This window comes from Cydia pomonella, chromosome 4 (assembly GCF_033807575.1).
Source record: "Cydia pomonella isolate Wapato2018A chromosome 4, ilCydPomo1, whole genome shotgun sequence".
Classification (NCBI taxonomy): domain Eukaryota; kingdom Metazoa; phylum Arthropoda; class Insecta; order Lepidoptera; family Tortricidae; genus Cydia; species Cydia pomonella.
Window position 1 is genome coordinate 4,246,043 of NC_084706.1, and position 17,844 is coordinate 4,263,886.

General features: G+C 37.8%; 2 protein-coding genes across 3 annotated transcripts in view; one reads left to right on the forward strand and one right to left on the reverse strand.

The window, feature by feature from the left end:
• Positions 1–17,844, forward strand: part of LOC133516880 (MAP kinase-activating death domain protein) — a 96,667-nt gene that overhangs the window by 43,420 nt on the left and 35,403 nt on the right. For both annotated transcript variants that reach the window (XM_061849903.1, XM_061849902.1), the window contains 9 exons: positions 1,540–1,750; positions 3,000–3,101; positions 4,864–4,955; positions 6,982–7,146; positions 8,820–8,981; positions 9,295–9,429; positions 9,616–9,669; positions 12,757–12,957; positions 13,410–13,593. In XM_061849903.1, the coding sequence (XP_061705887.1) occupies positions 1,540–1,750; positions 3,000–3,101; positions 4,864–4,955; positions 6,982–7,146; positions 8,820–8,981; positions 9,295–9,429; positions 9,616–9,669; positions 12,757–12,957; positions 13,410–13,593 (1,306 nt within the window). The remainder of the gene's footprint in view (positions 1–1,539; positions 1,751–2,999; positions 3,102–4,863; positions 4,956–6,981; positions 7,147–8,819; positions 8,982–9,294; positions 9,430–9,615; positions 9,670–12,756; positions 12,958–13,409; positions 13,594–17,844) is intronic.
• Positions 14,407–17,720, reverse strand: LOC133516883 (uncharacterized). The gene is made up of 2 exons (XM_061849910.1): positions 17,271–17,720; positions 14,407–16,969 (listed from the first exon to the last, which is right to left on the reverse strand). Exons 1-2 carry the CDS (start codon positions 17,440–17,442, stop codon positions 16,068–16,070), a joined length of 1,074 nt encoding a protein of 357 aa, XP_061705894.1. The 5' UTR covers positions 17,443–17,720; the 3' UTR covers positions 14,407–16,067.

Here is a 17,844-nt window from a genome sequence, read left to right on the forward strand (position 1 = left end):
CTTTATTAATTTAAATGAGTTTTTTAAATTATAAATTGTAGTTTTACAATCAACAATGTAAATATCTATCACAAGTATCACAACCAAATCAACATTAAAGCAAATGGAAGCCAGCAGCGAAGTTATTTGGTTTCGATGATGGTGCTGCCCTTCCACACTCCGACTGACAGACTGACTTATGAACTTTATCATTATCATAGTTTTTTTTTTGTATCCGATATTTATTTATTTTATTTCTAATGTAATAATCTGTATTGTATTTGCTGAATAAATATTTTTCTCAATTATCAAAATTACATACTACTACTACTTAATGGCGCAGCGACCCAAAATGAGTCTTGGCCTCCGACACGAGTACACGCCAGTTGTCTCGATCCTGTGCCATCTCCCGCCAGTTATCGGCCTGGAGATCGCGCAAAATTACATAGAAACAATAAAATTAAACCAATTAACAAGTGAAATAAGTAGGTAAACTAGGTAATACATAATTAAATAGACACAACAATCAAATTAATAATCAAATTTGCGATTTTTCATAAGTAATTTTTCAATTTAACATTCAAAAGTAACGTAGGATTCAATCAACAAAATATAAATTGGTCTTATAACTTACACAAAACTCACAAAATAACTTACACAAAACTCACTAATTCACAAAATATTTAATCTACAGGTTTACAAATACAATACATAATTTTATAACCCGATAACAATAATGTGTCGCTTATATAACGAAACAGTTACCGAGAATCTTCACTTTGACAATACGCCTCTATACTCAATTATCTTTGCTAGTTCTAAAACTTTACGAATCTAATCGAAATTAAATACTGTTTAACCTTCGAGCGAGTATTAATATAGGAAATTCAGTTACAATTGCGAATTACCTATTCGCACGTCTATCTCATCCAACATTTTATAGTACATATGGCCCTATAAATGCTCTACATAGGCACGTAAAGTGCTTATTGAATTGCGGTAAAGTAACACCATATCTACTGTAATACGAGTATGACAAATGCGAAAAACAGGAAATTCGCAATAAGTGGCAATAAATAAAAATTCGCCGGCAGGATATTGCGAGTTGCGAATTACCTATTCGCATATGTATAGTACAGCGTTTTACAGTACATATGGCCCTTTACATTTTCGACATAGTTACGTAATGTGCTAATTATCGCACTAGTGCGGTAAAGTAGCACCATATGTAATGTAAAAATGTTTTCTTTCTAAGTACATATTACAAACATTAATGCAACAATACACTGGTCTTTGCAAAGTACAAAGTTGGCAGGCAACGGATATTGTTTTCATGCGGAGGCTGAGTATGATGATGATAATGACTGAGGGATTACGGTATGAATTTGTTAGTACATTGTGCAATAACTTGATTTAAAATAAATGTTTTATTAATAATCTTTTTGGTTCATATGTCTTACTTAGTAAGAAACTTTGAGAAAATCTATTACTCCCACTAAACCTGCGTTAAATATCACCCTTTATGAGCCAGCATGATGAAACACGTATTAATTTTGTCAGGCGGTCGAGTTCCTAGCAGAGTGGTCCCTCACGCCCTGCAACGTGGCGTTCCTGCGCGTGCAGACGGGCCTGTTCGACCCGCGGCAGGTCGGCGACAAGCCCAAGTGGTTCGCCGAGCAGCTGCAGCCCATCCGGTTCGCCGTGTGGGACGACGGCAGCTCACTCAACGGGGCGCTGCGGCAGCTGCAGCGTCATGAGAACCAGCCCACAGGTTACGATATGGTGATATGGTGTTCTTACAGTACCCGGCAATGAATAGGTATTGAAATTTGAAATGAGACTTCGGCTTCGTAGAACGTTGTCATGTCACGTACTAAAGTATGGGCGCTAAGTACAAAGAATTTCGTACATTTACCCGCAATTTTCATCTCTATCGCACGCGCTTAATATAATTATATTAGTTTTCCGCTTGCACAGTGGCACATGGGTAGGATTGCAATATAATTATCCGCGTGCAATAGAGATAAGAACATGCGGATCAGTGTACGGAATTTTTCGCGCTTAGCGTCTGTACTTTACCTATGTGGTTTTTGTCACAAGATGTCATATTATGAGATTTGACGTAAACACCTTAAGTCCATAAAGTGAAATCGGGGTTATTCCCTCTTATCAGTATAGCCTCGGGAGGCCTGCCATACAAAATGTTCCTATTTTTAATTTGAACCTTCTTGTATATATAGTAAAACGGAATGAATTTAGTTTGTTTGAGAAAGCAATGAACCAAAATGCAATGAAGCAATTCTATTTGGTTTATACAAGCTTCTAATTAGATTGAAACTTCTGCTGGATCAAGGTCCACGTTGGCCTGGATGGCAATGAGAGGGCAGATCTAGCAAAAACTTGTAATTTTTAGCTCCTAAAGGTGTGGAAAGGGTGGTGGAATTTTGTATGTCAGTAAAAAGCAGATTGTATAAACGACGCCCCCAGATACATATTTCAAGATTTTTAATAGTAAATCACACCCAACCCTTTAAATTAGGGAATGGAAGATTGTCATAAGCAACTTATAAAAAGAAGTGAAACCCATCAAAAACATTTTCATGTAACATGTTACCAAGACGAAACCATAAGGCTCGTACTGTCAAAAATTTATCAGATCTCTTATAGAGCCAAGCTTATAACTCTACAAGCACTAACTTCACAAACTCTGCACCTTAGTCAAAATATGTGGCTTGGCCGTTTCGTCACTACAAAAAGTATTGTATAATAAAATATAATGAATAGTAAATACATTTTTCACCTTACGCCCATGTGACGGTAGCGAAACGGCCAAGCCACATATTTTGACTAACAATAGGGTGTAGAGTTTGTGAAGTTAGGGCTTTTAGAGTTAGAACACAGTTCGAAGCTTGGCTCTACAAGAGATCTGATAACTTTTCGACAGTGCGAGCAGTGGTTTTGTCTTGGCAACATTTTACATGAAAATGTTTTTGATGGGATCATTATTACCGTTTTTACAGATGAAAGTGGATCAGACTCGGAAGCCGCTGAAAGCACGAGCTCTTCATACTCGTCGCTCAGTGATTTTGTCTCAGAAATAATCTCGTCGGATCTATCACCAGGTACTAAAGAAAACATTAACCTATTAATACATTACAGGCAAATTTATGGTAGAGTGTGCGAGTGTTAAGTAAACTTCATAATTTCATAAAGTTTGACGTTTAAAATAACACATGCACTGCCCGGGCTGTCAGAATCACTGTCAATTTATCTTGGTCTTAATCTATATTCGAATCTAATTTACATAGGTCAACCTTTTAAAATGTTAGCTAAATAAAAATCGGATCGACAAACTACTAGACCCGAGGCATATTTCTCCCCGCAGCGCTGTCCGATGTTGAACTTGAGAAATTAGATTGGCAACGGGACTAAATATATACTCATCTATGAACGGGACATAGGATAGGTGTATTTCGCATATTACCTTTAACCGTCTTTTTGCATTTTTGAAGTGAAAACTTCTTTAGACGCGTTGGGCATTTTTTGAGATGGCACAGTGTTTTATTTTGCCTCTGTTTTGACCACCTTTGTTTTATGGCATAACTTTATGCTTTTATTCATTGTAAAGCCAGCGGTCAAATTCCCAGTTGCAAATATTGTAAAATGTTCATCATAGAATTTTTCAAAGCTAAGGTCAATGACCTCGGGAAAACTTATTTATATTTCATTAAGTATTATACCTAAAGCTTTAATATTTTTATACTCGTTTCAAACTAATTAAATACACGGCTTCTAAAAATTACATGATGGCTGAGATACACGTCATACTCGTGAACGGGTGCTGTTTATGGAGACCGGTCTGTTTAAGCTTACACGGGCTACATATTATGTTATAAGTATGTAACTTTACTTTTGAGTGGCATTAACGTGAGACACTTCATTCGGTTCTTGTCTGATTTAATTTTTTGTCTTTTAATTATTTATATAAGAATTCAAGCCTTGGAGACCCTCTACATCTCTAAGGATAATTTAATATCTTTTTTTATATTTTATCTCTGACACTTAGAGACTTATACATCTCTAAAGAGTTTTAGTATTTGTTGGTTTTAATATTTTATAATAGTTTTTTTATGTGTAATTTGACATTTAGAGACAGTATACATCTCTAATAAAGTATTTATTATTTCATCGATTCCATATTTGTAATTGTTTTTTGTAATTTTAATGTTTGTAGAAATGGACATGTAAAAGTGCCCCTGTGGCCTATTTGCTGAATAAATGTTTGATGTTTGATGTACAGCTTTGTACGATCGATATACTCACGGCACTGTTACCGTTACCGTATATGACACCTAACTTAAAATATTTCCTGACTATTAAAAAAAATACACACGTACCTATTTCTTCAAGTTTTCACTTCTGTCAGCACTCCCCGAGTTCCACTGTTTTTTTTCTTTAATCATCTTTAGCACTATTGAGCTCCGAGGAGGCTTGAACGCACAACCTTTCGTTTTTAGGGTTCCGTACCCAAAGGGTCAAACGGGACCCTATTACTGAGACTCCGCTGTCCATCCGTCCGTCCGTCTGTCACCAGGCTGTATCTCATGAATCGTGATAGTTAGCCAGTTGAAATTTCTACAGATTATGTATTTCTGTTGCCGCTATAACAACAAATACTAAAAACAGAATAAAATAAATAATGTTTCCCAATCTTGAGGTTCTCATCCAATCACCGAATTTAAGCAACGTCGGGCGAGGTCCATACTTGGATGGGTGACCGTTTTTTTATAGATAAAGGTACGGAACCCTTCCTGTGCGAGTCCGACTCGCACTTAGCCGGTTTTTCACAAATATAAGGGTTAACGTTATTTTGTTATTTGAAAGGAAACCCTCATCAACAACACGTGATCGGGGAAACATACAGCGCAGTGGTTCAAGTGCCGATGACTCTTTCGTCCTCATTAGATCCAGGAACGGTAAGTTTAGTTAACTTGTTTATTTTTATGTCGGGAATCTTGGGCGTATCATGTTACATTAAATTTCTTCAATCGTGGATCATTCAATGAAGGACCATATTCTATTCAGTCATTACTGAACAAGACCTGATTATATTGATTTAAACCAACACGATTTTCGTTCATAGTTTTAAAACGAATACGGGACTTAATCGCGTAAACTTACGTTTATTATATGGCCTGACGTTTCGAACGTGACGTTACGCTCGTGGTCACAGGCAGACCACGATAAGTTTACGCGATTAAGTCCCGTATTCGTTTTAAAACTAAGACCTGATTAGGTACAAATTATAGCAAGACCTAGAAAAGGTTACATTCGTCGTTAGATACAGAAATCGCCACCAACGCACCTCCTCCCGTTCTTTCTCGACCGTTTCCGTTCGTCGTTCCATCTCCGTTTTAGCGACCTAAGGATCGTGGTCCTACCTATAGTACTTATTAAGTTCGATGAAATTAAATTCATGTTTGATTGGAACATAGCTAGTTTCCTTTGTTTTTTCGTTCAATTTTAAAACAAAACAAAGTTAACTCTATTTCCTACAGGGAAATTTTAGTAATTTTTCTTTTACCTACGGCTGGTCCAAGAGGCTAGTGATTGATTAATAGCATACTTATCGTCGGCTAAAGTCGCATACCTCATAACTCCATTTTTGTTTAAATCATGTTTTGTCACTTTTAGACAGCACTATTCTGAACCATCAAATGGCAAAACTCTTAAATGCCAAAAAAACCGTTCACATTTAAAAAGAAAAATAGGAAACCTTGCAACTCCTGACCGCTATATTATTAAAGTATATATAATCACGCATCTCCCCTCGCTCAGTACCTAGAGTTGGCAATGGCGTTTGGACATACTAGGTTTGCTTCTCATTGTTCTTTCACTAGCAGTTTACCTTAATATTTTAACCTCGCAACCAAGTCGTTTAACCACTATTACGGAAAGATTAGTAATAGAAAAGGATAAGGATTTAGAAGATATTCCAAGACGAAAGAGATCAAACATAAAGAAAAAAAAGGGATTGGAAAATAATAAACAAAAATAATTTCGGGAAAAGGGTCAACAATACTAGGGGAATAAAGGAAGGTGATGTATGAAATTATAGTAAAAGCAAAGCGGAAATAAGGAACAATAAATTCAACGTCCGAGTGTAAATTTTACAATAACTTATTCGGATTAAATAAAAGATTATAGACTATTTTTTATAGCAAAACTCCTATCTCCCATTTTAACAATAGCTTTACAATTTATTACCGAAAAATTCGTAACTCCATATTTTCTGGGTTCGGATTAGATTTTTATTTAATGAATGTGAACAATCTGACGGTTACATTTACATAACATTATATAAAAAAAAAAACTAAGCAAGTCTACATACAAAATTTTTGGTAGGTAATGAAGTTATTTTTGCCTCCCGTAAAATTTGGTCAAGTTGAGTTACGAGCCGACGATATGTAGTGTTGCTTCCCTTCATTACCCCACGCACTGAATAACCTATCACATTAGGACATGAAACAATTATCATCATCATCATCCTATTATTATTATTATTTCATTGCAAGTTTGAGAAAAGCACTACACAAATCTCGGCGAGAAACGGTGTTGCCGGCCGCGTATCGCTATCTGTCCTCGCTACGCTCGGCCGTCTATATCTACTTGGCCTGCAACCCTCCGTTTCCCGGCCTCTATAGTAATGTACCATAACTAGACAAGGCTGATTACATAAAAATCAAAGCTTTTACATTGCTCAAGCTAAGCAAAACACTAGATACAGGAACCGTCATCGACGTCACCTTCTCGTGTTCCTTCTCATCTGGAACGTTAGATTGTTCTCGATGTCAAAGATAGTTGGCTCTAGCGTGAAACAATTTAGCTAGATATATGTATCGTGTTTCTTAACATGTCATTTTAACTTATGTTCTTGTAGGACATAAATTAACCGATTGAGGCTTATAAAATTTCATCAATACTGGGTATGTGTGTTGGCAGGTGTACAGCCCGCCGTCGTCGCTGATGTTTGGCGAGGCGGAACCGCGCGCGCGCGCGTCCACGTCGCCGTCGCCCTCGGGCTCCAGCAGCGAGCACAGCGAGCTGTCCGACGACGAGCCGCCCGGCGACCTGCCCGCCGAACCCTCACCGCCTGTCAAGAAGAGCGTGAGTTCCGTAACGTGATCGTTACCTACGTATTATGCAGTCCATCCTGAAACGAGAAGCGGAGCAGCCGGGCTCCAGTAGTGACCACAGCGAGCTGTCTGACGACGAGCCGCCCGGCGACCTGCCCGCCGAACCCTCACCGCCTGTCAAGAAGAGCGTGAGTTCCGTAACGTGATCGTTACCTACGTATTATGCAGTCCATCCTGAAACGAGAAGCGGAGCAGCCGGGCTCCAGTAGTGACCACAGCGAGCTGTCCGACGACGAGCCGCCCGGCGACCTGCCCGCCGAACCCTCACCGCCTGTCAAGAAGAGCGTGAGTTCCGTAACGTGATCGTTACCTACGTATTATGCAGTCCATCCTGAAACGAGAAGCGGAGCAGCCGGGCTCCAGTAGTGACCACAGCGAGCTGTCCGACGACGAGCCGCCCGGCGACCTGCCCGCCGAACCCTCACCGCCTGTCAAGAAGAGCGTGAGTTCCGTAACGTGATCGTTACCTACGTATTATACAGTCCATCCTGAAACGAGAAACGGAGCAGCCGGGCTCCAGTAGTGACCACAGCGAGCTGTCCGACGACGAGCCGCCCGGCGACCTGCCCGCTGAACCCTCGCCGCCCGTCAAGAAGAGCGTGGGTTCCGTAATGTTATCGTTACCTACGTATGATACAGTCCATCCTAAAACAAGAGGCGGAGCCGGGCTTCAGCAGCAAACACAACACAGATGTCCAACTAGCGCTAAGCTAATTTATCGTGTGCTTTAAAGAACGCTCTATCACCTGACGATCCAGTCGCTAATAATTTTTCATCTCTCCTATTCGGAAAGTTCACCCTTCATAGGCCGATTGCATTTCTCACCCTAGGGTGGAAAGTATTTTTTTTTATTTGTATTTCGAGCAACGGTTAATAGCCATATTATTCAGTTAAAAGCTCACATATTTGCTTTCGCATTTTCAGACCAAGTATTATCGAAATTAAATGTTAATTGCATTGCATTATTAAAAATGATAGTAATAGTATTTATTATTTAAATGTATGAAATAAACATAAATATTTGTTAATAAATCAATATTAATGGCGATGAATGTTTAGAATATTATCTTTATATTACATTCATACATTCAGTTTCACTTTTTAAGGCGCGTATACATTAAGGCCGTTTCAGACAGATCCTAATTAAAGATCGGATTGTCTATGGTTTTAGATTTTTATCCGATCAAAATGCAAAAGTCGCCAATTCCAGTCATAAACTACATTTCTAGTATTTGACTTTCCTCATACTTAGTCGAAATGAAAAGTCTCACTTCGTTCGAGCGCCAAAATATCTCGGGTGATATGATTCGCTTTCCACCCTTGGTTAACAATCTACTATTTACGAGTATGTCCATTTTTCAGTACAGTATGTATTAAATATGACAGAAAATGCTTAAACCAGGATTCAGAAATATTTTAAAAAGAAGAGTAGGTAACTGCTGTAGAAATCACCACTCTTTGAGATCAAATCAAAGAACCTCAAATATTGTTTTCAGTGGTTATTTTTTTGATTTAAAGCGCCGCCGTACATGATGATGTACGGCGCTCTGATGAGAACTGCATGCGACTGGCGAGCCGCGGTTTGCCGAACCCTGGTGTAGGCCAGGAACGAATAGCATCTGAGCTATTCCTTTATGTATCCAGGATACGGACAGCGGCAGTTTCGGGCGAGAGTCTGACTCGAACTCGACGACGACGCCGAAGACCGTGATAGCGCGTGGCCGCGCCGGCGCCGCGGACAGCGCTAGTGGTTCCACTAGTGATAGCGACAGAGCGCTCACGCCCTCACACCCCCCGCACGTCAAGGTAGGTTTCATGTGGCACAGACCAGACTTGAACCCGACCACACAGGAGACCACTGACTCCTGCAGTGGCTCCACTATTGATAGCGACCTGGCGCTTACGATATGTCAATGTAGCACAGAATCGCCGCGACAGTATCTCGCCCGCTAGAAACTTCCCGTCCTTCTATAATTAATACAGTTAGAAAAAGACGCGCGAGTAGTCTAAGCTAAGCCCACAGGCCGGACCCAAACCCTTCTATTAGTTAGTATCTTCTCGTAGTAGGTAACGTTTTGATAGAAAATGATGGTCTTTTGAAAGATGTTTGATGTTTTAGCGCGCAAACAGTGGCGTATCTCGACAGGCGTCTCAGAGCTCCTTGCTCGAGCAGTTCGCGGCGCAGGCCAAGGAGCTGGTGCGAGAAACTACACGCCAAAGCAGCCAGGAGGGGCTGCTCGCACATATGGACAAGGTAATATTACAAGTAGCTTTATGTAAAAACAATGCTATAACTATACTCTGATTGCCATAGTAATATCAACTTGTGACGTACGACAAATTACATCCATCTTGTCTAGTTCTAATCTAAAGCGCAAAATAGCCTACAACGGTTTTTCTTTTAACACGAATGTGTTTTTATCTAAATCGAAATTTGAAGAAAGGAAAAGCGGCAGATGGTGAAGAAAAGAAACTGTTTGCGCCTTTCGGACAGGTATCCACCACGCGTGACCGCTTGGAAGCATCTCTCACAACTAATGATAATTACTAACTTATAATTATAGCACTGGGCACGATTTGACTCGAGAACGAGGCAGACATCACTTCTAAAATAAATATGGTCGGCTATCGAAAAATTTCATTTTTGCTGAGGCATTGCCAGCTACCACAAAAATAAAGCCATTTTTTAAATAATTGATGGGGGCAATCTTATACAGATTGACCTAGCCCCAAACTACGCAAAGCTTGTACTATGGCTACTAGGAACGATATACATACGTATATATACATATTTATTTGTGTTCATCACACAAATAAATGCCCTTACCGGGATTTGAACCCGGGACCATCGGCTTCATAGGCAGGGTCACTACCCACTAGGCCAGACCGGTCGAATAGGGAGTATTACTGCAAAGTTCTGCCGCCAGAGAGCAGCACTATCACATGAAATAAACCATAGAGTAACCTATATGTACAGCTGTACATACATACTTGAACAGTCACTCGAGTGATATGCAAGAGTGATAGAGAGACAGATAACGAAATTTAGATTTTTGTGTTCCGTGGTAGGCCCTCAGTATGTGGTAGAGGCGCCCCCTACGCAGTTTTGCGTAATATCCCCTATTATAAAATCACGTCACTTTCTCGAGTCAATGTGGGCACCTGTTAGTGTAGTTTATTTTCGACTAGAACGAGATCGCTAGCTTAGTTTTAATAAGTAATTTAATATATAACAATGATTTATTATAACTCAAGATAGATTATAGGCGTTCCAAAATTGAAGCGCTTACCTTTTGACAGATAGTACAAGTTGCCTTTAGTCGCATCTGGGCAAGCGAGAGTGTGCACGTGTTAAACAGCTCCCGTTGACCAAAAGAGAAAGTGACAAGCTTATGTTTAACAACTAGTGTGACAGGGATTATCGGAATTCGAAAAATAGAAGTATTTTTTGTGCTCCTTATTTATGAGTATTACCTATCTGTAGTTATATAATATCATTGATATATATAATATATAAATGCAATTAACCCTCCCTTGATACAATATTTGATGGAACATTTTGCTTGTACTCAACATAGCTAATTTTCCACTTTTTCATTAGATTGCTTAGCTCTCTAACACCGTTTTACTTTGTCAATAAAACGCAGGTATACCAATTAAGTAAAATAAGTAAGAATGAGTCGTTTTAACTCACAAAGTAATATTTAGGCATTAGGCACATTGCAGCTTACATTTAGTGGACATTCTTTTTTTAAACTTTACCTAATCACATAAGTACGTATAGTAGAAAATACGCTATAATAAGGAATATATACCCACCCATATATATGTTATTAATTAATGATAAAGAATAAATTATAGATAATATCGTCAGGTAACTACCAAAACTCACTAATAAGGTACTAATAAATAATTAAACAAAAATCAACCTTTTATGTAGGTATTAATACGGTTCACTATGGCTATGAACTTGTGCTGGTAATTAGTGAGTTTTGGTTGTCACCTGACGATATTCACATTGACATATTGCACATAGGTTGCCTGGTTAAATTGCGTACAGTAAGACTTGCTTGTCGGTGTTAATATACCCTCATCTGTTATTTATTTTAATGGTATGCTATATCAATCTTAATCTAAATGTAATAGGTTGCTGTATTCAAAAGTTAACTTAAGGTAGTAAGTGCTTGGATTTTAGATGTAAAATTTAACCTAGGCAACCGTGGAATGGACCAACTTTTTAATAAGGCAACCTAATACGTTTAGGTTGAGAATGAAATAAGTTAATGAATTAACAACGGTAAAGTGGATTAAGAAAAAATAATTATTTAATTCTGACTGTACGCAATTTAATATTAAGGCAACCTATTCAAATGTGCAAATATTATCTATCATTTATTCCTTATCACTAATAAAGATAACAGATTAGGGTACCTATATATTTCTTGATAGATAATATGTAATAGATATATAATATATGTTAATATCTTAGACCATTACTTGTTTTTGTCAGTGACGAGGCTTAACAACCACCTCAGATAAAAAGGTATGGTCGGTGTAACGTAAGAATTCATATTTGACAGTAATGAATTGATCCTTGTATATATGAAGCTAGGTTTCTAACAGTTTAACGTCCCTAGTCTTAACGGTTGGTAAGCTTCATAATTATATATTAAGGGTCCATTCATAGCTGTTAAATATCAATTTTTACATTACTCCGTCTGAAGTGGACCGGTGAGATTTTCGGTTTCATGGGTGCTACCCATTCGGCGTAAAATTAAAATCTGCAATTTGTAATACATATATATTAGGTATATATAGTTATAGTCACATATTCCTTTATTGTACGAGTATTTGGTATAGAAAAAGTTCATGGGCCCGATTGTGGATTTTTTTCTCGCATATAACGAATCAATCTTATTTCTTACAAAAACTATCGGGTCTTACGTGACTTGTCACTTAAAACTTTTAATTGATAACACAGTAAAAAACACGCATATTTTTACCTCTTCTTTTTTAATGTAATAAGGATCACAAATGGTCACAAGCTTTTACTAAAACCCTTTACTCAAGCTTGCTTAAAGTACAGTGCAGCAGACATGCCATGTTCATTGATTATTATTTTTGGCTAATGCACATTAGAAGGTAGGTATTATATTTGCAATAGACACTGCTAACGTCTCGGCTTGTCATGAATTTACGATTTTGTCTTAGCAACCCTATACTATTATTAATAGATCCGTCTATTCAAACTGCGTTGAAAATTGTGTATTGATAATGCTATGACTTTTTGACTTCAGATGGTAATCGATCTGACTTCCTTGTATCTATATTCTTTACTAAGATGTATAAATATACTGTACTCATAAGTACTTTATTCATTTTCGGTACATTTATTTCATATTTTGAGGCTGACTGAATACGTACCCCATCTATGTTAAGTATTCGGCTACACATGTATGGAAGCGGAACATTGCGCTATCATATCTTCCACAGCAGTTATCTTATAATATTACTTCTAGCATGCTTGAAAGAAACTCGCAATAGCCGTATTTCAATTTCTGAATATTAATAATATTTATAGCTAACGCTACACGCCAAAAAGGCAGCAGAAGAGGCGTCTAAAAGCGTACATGAAGCATCCAAGTCCGCCCTAGAAGCCAGCAAAACAGCCACGGCCGTTAGCAAAAACACCTTTGAAGACCTCACCTATGTAGGGAAGTCAACGCTGGGAGACCTCACTAAGAGCGCTAAGGAAGCCGCGGCTAAGAAAGGACTGCTTAAGGTAAGAATAATAGTTTTTACATGATTTATGCATCGCGTAGTAGGTAAGCTTGGTTCTTAACTAGTCTAATCAGCTTCTCCTTATGAGACGTCAAAACGATTTAATAGACATATTTTGTTGCCTCATCTGCTCGCAAAAACTCTCTTTATTCATTGACCTGAACTGTAGCCTGTGACTGTAACAAAACTGATCTGTAGGTACATTGACAAACTTATCCGTTTGTGAGCTCTCTTTTAGTTAATCTTAAAGGGCTTAAGTAGTTTCTGTGGAGCCGCCCTAGTGGGTGTGGGACATATTGCTTATTTGATAGTTAGGAGCTACCAAATAGTATGATGATTTCCAACGAAGTTCATATTTTAAGCACGTCGTGCTGTGGCGTCGCTTGTATTTCCCCCCACCACCAACTTTGCACATACCTAATAAGTGTATCTACTCCATTTTGTTTCAAACAGGGCGAAAGCCAAGATGGCGGGCCGCCGCCGACCGGGCCGGCGCCGCGGCGGGACTCGACGGCGCTGCAGACGACCAACCTCTTGGCGGCCACGCATCGGGACTTCTTCTCGAACATTAGCTCCGACCTCAACGGCCTCGCGGCTTCCACATCGAGCATGTTCAGCGACTTGTTTGGTTCCAAAGGTATTAGCTTTGAAACTGTTTTGTTTTGTAAATAACAGTAGGATTTAATCCATATGACAGACAGAATAAAATAATGTGAGGTTGGGCGTTAAAGGTGAACTAACTACTTGGTCTTGAGTAATCACCGTGTTTTTTTTTTCGTTAATTTCAAGGGTGCATCCCTGAGCTTAAATGAAATAACTTTCTGAAAGACACTTCTGTAAGGTGGAGGTACTTCCCCAGTTGGGCTCTGCTCTAGATCTGGAATGAAATCCGCTGTGCTGTGCCCTACCACACAAAGCGAGATGACATTCACAATGTCCATACCATACCTCTCTTGGTTACACGAGACCTGGACCAAGGACACCAGCAACTGATCTTATCCAGCGACACGAACATTTCCCAGCTGCAACCCATCAACACCATCATTGCAAGTTTCGGTTCGCCTCCCATATTATTATTTACTAATGTAGAAAGTTGATTTAGATATTTTTTTTTTTACACAAAAATATATCACCGGCGGAGTAGGTATTTACGTAATCTCACACTCATAGTATTTTGCTGTTAGTTACAACCAAGGTCCTTAATATTAATATCACCAAGATCATAATATTAATTCTTATATATTAACAATAATTTATAATGCAATGTAATATTATGAAATAAATAAATATCATATCATATCATTATCCTTAATTTTATATGTAATACGGTTCGTTAATGCTAATAATGTTCACAGTTCAAACATTCCAAGAATTTAAGAAAGAGTGTGAACCCTCACACTACTTTCTTAAATTCTTGGCGTAGCTTACACTACAATAAAATAAATTCAGGTTTTGGTTCAGTTAATTTATTGGGATAAGCCAATATAAACAATATAAATTTAAGTATACAGATAAAAAGGTTATTAATACTCTGACGTTTACTTAGGTAAATGTATAAAATTTTTAGCTGTGCCCACGATTTCGTCCGCGTGATTTTGTTTCCCGAAAGTCCCGAAACACACTTTCAACCCCTTTTTAATCCTATTAGTGGCAAAATTTTCAAAAGCTCTAAAATTATTATTTGTACCTAATTTTATAATATTTACTCTTCCTACTAATTTCAAGTCCCTACTGAAATCGTTCCCGTTATAATCTTTCGACCCCTTTTTTAACCCTATTAGGGGATGAATTTCCAAAAACGCTGAAATCAATTTTCTTCTATTTTATTATAAAACCTTTTCACGAAGTTTGAAGTTCCTACCTTAAAATAAAACTTGTTCCTCATACAAACGTTCATCCCTTTTTAACCCCCTTAGTGTATGCATTTCCAAAAACGCTGGAAACATTTTTATTTTAATATAATACCTTTTTACGAAGTTTTAAGTAACTAACTATAAATAATAACTAACTAAAATGAAAACACTTGATCCCGATACCAACTTCCACCCCCTTTTTAATCCCCTTAGGGATTGAATTTTGAAACAGCATTTTACGTCTTGTACACTTTAGAAATGCAACCTAGTGTGCAAATTTAATTTTTCTAGCTTTTGTAGTTTCGGCTCTGCGTTGATGAATCAGTCAGTCAGTATACATTTATATACACACACATACTTCACACATACACGCATACGCATACTTCTGAAAAATAAAACCCCAATTTGTCTACTTTTATTAGAAATAAACGTTTATTCTTTGTTTAAATAAGATTTTAAATGTTGACTTATTTCTGGGCCAACCTGTAGATTAAATAGCATTTAACGTTATCATACATGTTACAGGACATATATACCTATACAGTGTGTATTTTTGATATACCCGCAAACTAGACGTAGGTGTTAGTGCTATAAAACAATTCTGAAAGATTTTTTTTAATTTAGTATTAAGTTAACTGCCAGAGCATAATTCTATTTTGTTTTTTCTTTCGAGCGGCCATGTATTTCGTACATCATGGTCACTTGTGACAGCTGTGATGCCGTGCCATTAAATGCGACGTTATGAGTTAAAACAAAGTAGTGATACATTGCTTGCTGAATTATTTTATATAGAAAATAAAAGTCGCCCATATTTTACAAAATCTATGAAAGAGTGTTCATTAAAGCCTAAACGAACTACCCTTTGATTATTCGGTTGTTTCAAAAATGCACGCTGTATACATATATCTAAGTTATTATTTCTTTCAGTAATCCACGATAATCATTTCTGAACTTAAATTGTAATTTGACCGCGTTTGCATATTTTTCTTGAAATTTCTATGAGATCAATTTGAAAGTAAAATCTTTAAAATAAAATATTAAAAATGAGATCGGTGTTCATTTCAGTTTTGACGAAACCCTTGGTACGCGATGCAGACTAAATTCAACTGACGATTTTCAACTGTAATGAAATACAATTTGACAAGGGTATTTTAGAATAAGAATGTACCCAAATTAGTCGCAGTTAGTTTATTTCAAATTTCAATATTTTTCTACCTAACAGGTTTTTAGGAAACCTAAAATAAGAAACTATACATTCCTAATTTGGTTTTGTTAGAATAGCGAGAAGGAAGGTATCATCAGATTCTGATGCACACAGCTTCGCCGCTGACTTGAAACACATCCTTATATTTTTAAAGAGTGCAGGCGAAACGCCATAAGCGCAGTTCCTGTTGTGTCTGAACACGTCCTGTACACACATCGGCGTGCTTAGGTCAATTGGCTCGCATAACTTACGGCTGAGATTGTCTTTATACAATTCAAAGTCCTCTGAGACGTTACAAATATCTTTAAAACTCTTGCGGGCAATAGAACGACCGGCAAACACGGAAATTACATTTTCCTCAAAGTGGTAAGCGCTGAAGAATTGGAAAAAACCCATCAACAACTGCCTAAGAGAATACTGAATATTATTAAAATGCGTAACCTCTTCAAAGGCTACGTTCCAGTTCCGCCAAAATATATATGAAACGTTTGTTTGTAGCCTCCGTACGCTCGGCATAACATTCAAGTATTGCAAATAGAATATCACCATCAGAATTATGATATAATTTCTAAAGTATGGTCCTAATAGTTTATGCACTATCGCCCAATATTTAACCAGAACTACTAGATTTTGGATCTTCTTATCCAAATTTAACAGGTGGTGTAATAATTCCATATATTTTTTTTCTTTGCTAAATAATTCAGGGGAAGTTATGATTAAATCACAATCCCTGCTTGATGGCAAATGAAAGATGGTAACCTTTCGGCAGGGCACGTCATGTGAGATGGCGGCTAGAATCGTGAAGACGTCAGGACGGCGGCTTAGAATAGTTGTAGCTTCTTTGCACATCTCTTCAACGGGCATGTTCTGGTCTGGAATTTGGACGAAGTAATCTACGTCGCTGGTCTTCAGAGCTGTGCCTCCATGTAGAGAGCCGAATAATGACAATTCGCAACCTGTAACATAAAAAAGTAGACGCATTACAATTAAAATGACTATAATTTAAAAACAGTTTATTTCACATGCCTACTACTCTCTCTCTCTCTCTCTCTCTCTCTCTCTCTCTCTCTATGTGTGTGTGTGTGTGTGTGTGTGTGTGTGTGTGTGTGTGTGTGTGTGTGTGTGTATATGTGTGTGTGTGTGTGTGTGTGTGTGTGTGTGTGTGTGTGTGTGTGTGTGTGTGTGTGTGTGTGTGTGTGTGTGTGTTTGTCGTTGAAAGATTGTCATCTTGGCACAGGCTTGTTGTGCTAACGGTACCTGGCCAGCGGGACCCCACTGTGCCCATGACATCCTGGTACAATCGCAGCAGGTCGCCTTCGACTTGTTCTGGCGACAGTCGCACATGAATAAATAACTGCTGAACTTGCTCTTCAAATGTTCCTTTAAGACACATCCATGATATATCCGAAAAATCACAGTTTGTGCTCATTTCTTTGATTAAAAAAAGGGTTTTTAACGTAGTTTTTATTTTAGATTTTGGCTTTCTGCTTATATAAATTTATTTAAGGCACGATACAATTTTAAAAAGAAAAAAAAATATGTGAGTGCGTTCTTGTTTTAATATTCACAATTTTTATCACTCTTAGAAGTCGCGTGGTGTTTAACTAACTGGCCTTTAATAACTGCCGTCCTTTACTTAGTTACGGTACTCATAAAACAATTTAGTTATGCCCCAGCCTAACTAATGACAATACTAATAATCATTAAGTTACGTATATCATTAATTCATTATATAATAGAGGAGTAAATCGATTAGTAATTACTATACATACCTATAGTAGCATTAACTAAAAGGGAAAGGTCTTCAAAATGTTCTGCACACGCTTTTATT